Source organism: Suricata suricatta, chromosome 2, assembly GCF_006229205.1.
Source record: "Suricata suricatta isolate VVHF042 chromosome 2, meerkat_22Aug2017_6uvM2_HiC, whole genome shotgun sequence".
Classification (NCBI taxonomy): domain Eukaryota; kingdom Metazoa; phylum Chordata; class Mammalia; order Carnivora; family Herpestidae; genus Suricata; species Suricata suricatta.
This window is the reverse complement of record NC_043701.1, coordinates 2,559,819-2,565,969: the sequence shown is the minus strand read 5'-3', so window position 1 is coordinate 2,565,969 and position 6,151 is coordinate 2,559,819. Positions and strand designations below refer to the sequence as shown.

The window sequence follows — 6,151 nt, the reverse complement described above, 5'->3', positions numbered from 1 at the left end:
GGCCAGGAGCCCTGCCCGCCGACCCCCTGCCCCGGCCCGAGCGCGCGGGCCTCCCTCCCCTGGGCGCCCCGCTCCACCTGCCGGACGAGGGGGAAGCGCGCTCGCGGTTGCTGAGAGCTGCTCCCCGGGTCACGGTCAAGGGCGGCCCGGAGGCGTGTGCAGGCAGGGCGGAGGCAAGGTGGGGGCCGGCGCGCCCAGGGAGCCCCGGAGCCAGAGTGGCGTGCGGGGGTCTCGAGGCAGGCTTCAGGGGACAGTGTACCTGCGGACTTTGTTTTCTTCCTCCGTTCCCCACCCGGAGTTGAGTTTCAGCAGGGGCAGGGGCGGGTGAAGCGGGCAAGAGGCAGTGCCTCACACCCTCCCTCACACACCTGCAGGATGCCTTCGGAAAGCAGTCAGTATGTGGCCTTCCGAGGACTCTGGGGACAGGGAGGTGGGGCGGAGCGCACCAGGGCCCAGGCCTGGGTCTCTGCTTTCCATGCCTGATAGACCGGGGAGCTCCCCACAAGCCCTGGGGTGAATGGAGGTGGACTGTACGGTTTCCCCACCTCTGGAGCCCTGCCCTCCAAGGTGACCTCGCCCATTTCTGTTGGTGTTCTGGGGCCGCCATAACGGGGCCCTGCAGCCTCCGGGGCTGAGGCAACAGAAGCGTCTTCTCTCCCAACTCTGGAGGCTGGAGTCCGAAAGGCGGGTGTGGGCAGGGCCTTCCTGCCCCTGCCCGGCTGCTGGAGGGCTCCTGGCTCTCCTTAGCTCCTGGATGCGGAGGTCCAGTCCCTGTGAGCCTCCCCCCCGCTTTCCCTCAGTGCCTACGCAGGCCTCTGCTCCTACCAGGCCCAAAGATGGCCGTGGATGGAGCCGGGACTGAACATGGTGGCTGATGTTGGCCGTTCCTCCAGGATTCTTGGGGCTCTGTTCCTCTGGAGTGAATGAAGGGTTCCAGAGCCCCCCAGACCTCAGCTCCACTGAGCCCTCAGGCTGTGGGTGGGTCAGCGCATGGCCCAGTTCGGGAGCAGGCACCGTGCTTGCAGATTTGAGTCCAGGCCTCTCTCGCCAGGGCTGGGCGTTTGCCACCCAGTGGGGCTCCTCCTCTGTGAAGTGGGGAAACCCACCCTCCACCCCAAGACCCAGGCAGTAGAGTTCTGTGAACGAAGCGTGGTGGCGCTTAACCCTGGCCGCCCGGCGAGCCGCCTGAGGGACATTTCCAAGTGGCGTTGAGGGGCTCCAACCGGCACCGGCTAGGGGCCTGCGGGCTCTGCCCTGGGTCTCGGCCCCCTGAAACCTGCGCCTTCTAGTTCTTGCCAGGAGGACCCGGTGACCAGCTCCCTCCAAGCCCCCAGGACAGGGCACCTGGGGACCAGGCAGAAAAGAGCAGCCCCTGAGTTGTTTCTCCTCTTCCCTGATGTTTGGTTCGTTTTGCTGTTGACGTGTCCAAACCAAAACCAAAACCAAACCGAACAACAAAGCCCTGAGCACTTGCTCCCTCTCAGCCCCGAGATCTTGGAAGCTGTTATAAACTAGAGGTGGCCTCCTCCAGGGCGCCTTTCCTTGCACTGGCTCCCAACCTCCTCCTAATTCCAGGCCGGGAAGCGAGTCCCTGCCAGGACTGAGGCCAGTCACAGCCTCAATTCCGTGGTGGCTGGTCCGTCCCTGCACATATAAAGTCCTGATGCGATGCCTTTGTTTCCCGTCCTCGGGCTGACGGGGACTTTCACAGGCCCGTGTGCAGTAGGTACTAAACTAATGCAAGTGAATGCATGTCTGGCCACCTGTCCCTTGATGGGGACAAAGGGGACACTCTACTGATTTAAGCCCCTTTCCCCGGAAGTTGTATCCCAAGAAGACATGAACTTGTAGCAACGATCCAAGGTTTTTACCTAACCTTCATCTACAGGGGAAAGAGAAGGAAGACGTGTGGACTAAAACTCAGGCAAGACCCCCAACCAGAAAGTTCGGGGCTCCCGCCTGTGACCGCCAGGGCCCATATCCTGCCACGGGAGGGGTGGTGTCGTGGACGGGTCGGTCGGTGGCTGGAGTCACCCTGCGGGTCCGCCCAAGCCACAGGCGACGCCTCAGGCCGTGGGGCGTCCCGTGTGCGATGAGGCCTCTTCACCTCCCAGAGGGCTGGCTGCTCCCTCGGCCTCTGCGGGAGAGCAGGTGCCTCGCCTTCCCTGCCTTTGACCTTTGCACCCGTTTAACGGTAGGAATGGTGGGGCCCGTCCGGGCCGCATCGAGCTGGGGGTGCGTGTGTGGACGACGTCATGGGCCTCGGGCGGCAGGTCCTGCGCACCAGGCGCTGTTCCGCTCCGCATGCACGTATTTAGTCCGTGAATCCCCACGGTGCGTCGGAAGGGTGGCCCTTTCACTACCCTCACTCTCTAGAGGAGGGAGCCGACGCGTGCGTGGGGGGCTGGGTAACGTCAGGTCAGGTCAGCGTCTGCAGAGTACCGAGCTGCTGGCTGTGCCACGGGGGGAGGGGCCGTCCCCGTCCAAGGCCAGGCTTCAGTCCTCGGGCAGCCTGGCCCTCTGGGAACATCCCCCTTCATCCTCCGGCCTCTGAGACGGCGCTCCGCAGGTCACTCGGGGGACGACCTGCGTGTTGTGTGTGGGTCCAGGCACACCCAGCGCCAGCAGCACGGGGGCGTCGAGGGGCGCGGTGTCAGGAGCCAGGACTAGGCGAGGGGCGCCTGGCCCCTTATCTAGGTGTGGGAGGCTCGGGGACACTCACGTCCCTGGGTGCCACCTCTGAGGCAGGCTGCTGTCTCACTTGTAGCAGAAGCCACCGAATGCCAGCTCTGTGGGCTGTGGGGACCGTCCAGACGGGAACCGGAAGCTGCCATGAGAAGAGCGAGGCCGTGCGGAGGAGCAGCGGTCTGGGGTCAGGAATCGAGGCCCTCCCAGGGCGTACTCGCAATAACGGTAAGCCTGGGGCAGAAGGTTCTGGTTGCTTAGACCAGAGCAAAGCCCTTCCTCCCAGCGCGGATGGCCGGGGGTCAGACTATTTGGGTTTTAACCTGTCAGAGCCTTTTAAGTGTTCTGCTTTGTCAATGGCTCTTTTAAAACACTTAGCTTATTTTAAGGTCCCCTTGGCTCAAAATCTTGGGTATTTCATAGTTGAGTAGGAGGCCTTTCCTCCATCAGGCTGGGGATCCTCAGCCTTCTGCCGGGCCGCCTGCCCACTCTCGCGGCCTCTGCACCTGCAGGGCAGGCCAGTGCATTCTCCCTGGGGTGCACTTGTGGCCTGGGAGGGGCCTTGGGTCTGGGGACCCTGGGGGGCTGCTGGATGAGGAGTGGCTCGCTGGAGCCTCTCTGTAAGACAGAGCCAGAGAGAAGGGGTGGCCAGGCCGGTGGGGCAAAGCTCCCATCGAAGCGGGGAGTGGGCCCCCCAGCACCGGGGGTGTGCCCCCCACTGCTCCGGATAGAAAAGCCAGACTCGCTCCCCACCCTGTAGTGTCTGAAAGAAGAAACCGGAGTTCTCAGTGGTCCGGTGAGTTACCCGAGACCCCAGACCAACCTCTCAGCCTGCCTCTCCCACGCACACATTTGGGCTAAGGAGTCCTGCCCACAAATTTTTGGTCTAGTTAGGAGAGTGCCACCAGCGCACAGGACATGGTGACGGATGACTGGGGCCCAGTGGGTGATTGTGGGCCGCGTGGTCACTGTCGGTGCTGGGGCAGCGGGCGTCTGGGTGGGCGGGCCTTCTGAGGGTTTGCTGGACACCAGGCCTTGACTGGGACCGAGGAGGTGGCTGGGTGGCGGGGGGGGGCAGGCAGCTGCACCCCGGGCCTCCTGGCTGGGCGGGCTGGGGCCGCGGGACCCTCACGGCCTCCTAGGGTAGCTCTTTCCCCACCTCACAGCAAGGAAACTGAGGCCCAGGAGGTCAGACCATTGGTTGAAGGTCACCAGCCAGTAAGTCACGGAGCCAGAATCTAATCTGGTTTCTTGACACCGTAGCCTGCGGATGCTCCCCTCTCGGCCGAGTCAGCCTCCCGCCCGGGGTGGGGGGAGGGGCACCTCTGGGCCACCCCTTGTTCCGTAGCCAAGCCAGCCCCCCATGCAGACGGGCCTCCAGAGGCAAGAGGCCGCCGCTGCTGGGGTGCCATGGGGGCCCGCCTGGGGCTGGACTTCGGCCCCAGTGTGAGCCTGGGGCCTCCACGGCCGCCGGGCTGAGGCGGGGTGGGCCCGGGGCCCCCGAGAGGACGCCTCCTCCAGCGCGAGGCTGCGGGCTGGCGTGCGGTGCGGGCGCTTGGAAAAGCAAGGGGAGGGTGGATGGGAGATGGGGCTTCGTCGTCAACACAGCGAGGCATCTGTGAGCGGCTCTCAGGTACCGATCCGCTTGCCACAAGTGTCTGCCGCGGCCCCGAGGCGAGCGAGGCGCCCGTGGAAGTGGGGGTCAGCGTGGACGCCTGGACGGGCGATGGCAGGCGGCAGCCCCCACCCCGCGGCTTGGGGCCGTCCCCTGTCCTGGGGGAGAGGGACGGACAGCCGCACGCCGATGGCATCCTGTCCTCCTCCCGCCGCTCAGACCGAAGCCCAGGCAGCGTCTCCTCCGGCACGGAGCCTGCAGGGAGGGGCAGACCCGTGGGGGCGGCTCAGCCTGGCGGCCGCAGACCAGGTGCCCCTCCTCTGTGACGGAGAAGCCCCCCACGCCTGGTCCCCGGTTCACCAGTAGAGATGAGTCCTGAGTGTCCCCCGGGCTGTGAGTGCAGACATCCATCCAGCAGAAACAGCCCTGCAGTGATTTATTCAGAGAAAACCAACCAGTGGGAGCTCACGCCCCTGTTGAGGGTCCTCGGTCCACCCTCGGGGCCCCGCTCCTGCTCCCCGCGGGACTCGTCACGGCCCGTCCCCACCACAGGCACGTCATGCAGAATGCGGTGGGTCCGGGCCTCCCACCGGATCCGAAGCAGCCTAGGGAGCGCACTTTTGTCAGCGGCCAGGGTGGGTGCCGAGAAGGACAGATGCCAAGCGCTGGTGCAGGAGGCATCACGTGTGTCCCCGGACCAGCACCTGTGCAGCCCCCTTCCTGCGTCAGCCGCCGAGGGACGCGCTCTCTGAACCAAGCGAGGGAGGCCCAGACTCTCGGGCGCATCTCTGTCACGTCCCTTCCTTGTGTTCCGGCTGTGAAGTGAGGGAAATCCGGAAGCTCAGGGCCCTGGGCGCTGACGGTCCTCAGCGCTGACGCTTCGTGAGAGCCGCGGGGCGCAGGGCCCGAGGGGCAGACAGACACTCCTTGCCAACTCTGTGTCCCCAGGACGGCGGGGCGGTGGGGGGAGGACCTAATCGAGGAAAGTGACTGGACAGCAGAGACGTTCAAATTAACATTATTCACATTATTTCTTGAGAACAGTGAGTGTATTATCACAAGTCATGTGTGTTTGAGCCGGAAATCATTAAATATAAAAACTCACAGTATGGTGCCCTTTGAAAAATGCTGCCGAATGAAAAGCATAAAGCATATATTTTCCCATGTCTTTAAAACATGAGTGTGACCCCCCGGCCCCCCGCCGTGTGGGAGGGTGACCTGCCCCCGGCTGAGCGTTCACGGTCCCCGCCCCGCGCTCAGAGCCCTGCCCGGTGCCGGGCCCAAGGCTGCCGAGTGTTTAGAATGTCGGAGAGTGACTCAAAATGCACGGCCTGGGACGCAGGATTATGACTGCGTCCTCCGCAGCCACGGGCGGTGCCGGCAGCACGCAGCGGTGAGGCCGCGGGAGGCCCCGGAGTCACACGCGGCGACGTGTGCGCGTCGTCCGGTGGCCCACAGGTGTCTCTGCGGCTCCATTTTCACCTCAGACCCGGCGGCAAAGTGATGGGGTTCCGGGGCAGGACCAACAACACCTGTGCTCAAGGCTGACAGCGAGGGAGCCCGGGGACCGCCGCCCCCGCCGGACCGTCCCTGGCTGGGGGCTGCGGACTTCCCCGCTGCTGCTGCGCCAGGAGGGAGGCCGGGCGGTCCCCGGCGGTGCGGAGCAGCCAGAGACACAGACGTCCTGGAGGCCCCCCAAAATCAGGAACCAGGGCCCTTTGAGATTCTGTACAGTTTTTGAAATTTCCATCCCAAACATTGGAAAGACATGTAAAAATACAAACGTGCAAAAAATAAACACATGTAGAAAGTAAAAAAACCAAAAAACCCATTCACCCCCACTCAGAAGAC

The 6,151-nt window shown here is 64.1% G+C and overlaps 1 protein-coding gene across 1 annotated transcript in view; it reads left to right on the top strand.

Annotated features, from left to right (window-relative positions):
* LOC115304207 overlaps positions 1-6,151 on the top strand; it is a 15,807-nt gene that overhangs the window by 3,741 nt on the left and 5,915 nt on the right. The window contains exons 3-5 of the mRNA XM_029954301.1: positions 7-178; positions 801-876; positions 3,456-3,481. Coding sequence (XP_029810161.1) covers positions 7-178; positions 801-876; positions 3,456-3,481 — 274 coding nt within the window. The remainder of the gene's footprint in view (positions 1-6; positions 179-800; positions 877-3,455; positions 3,482-6,151) is intronic.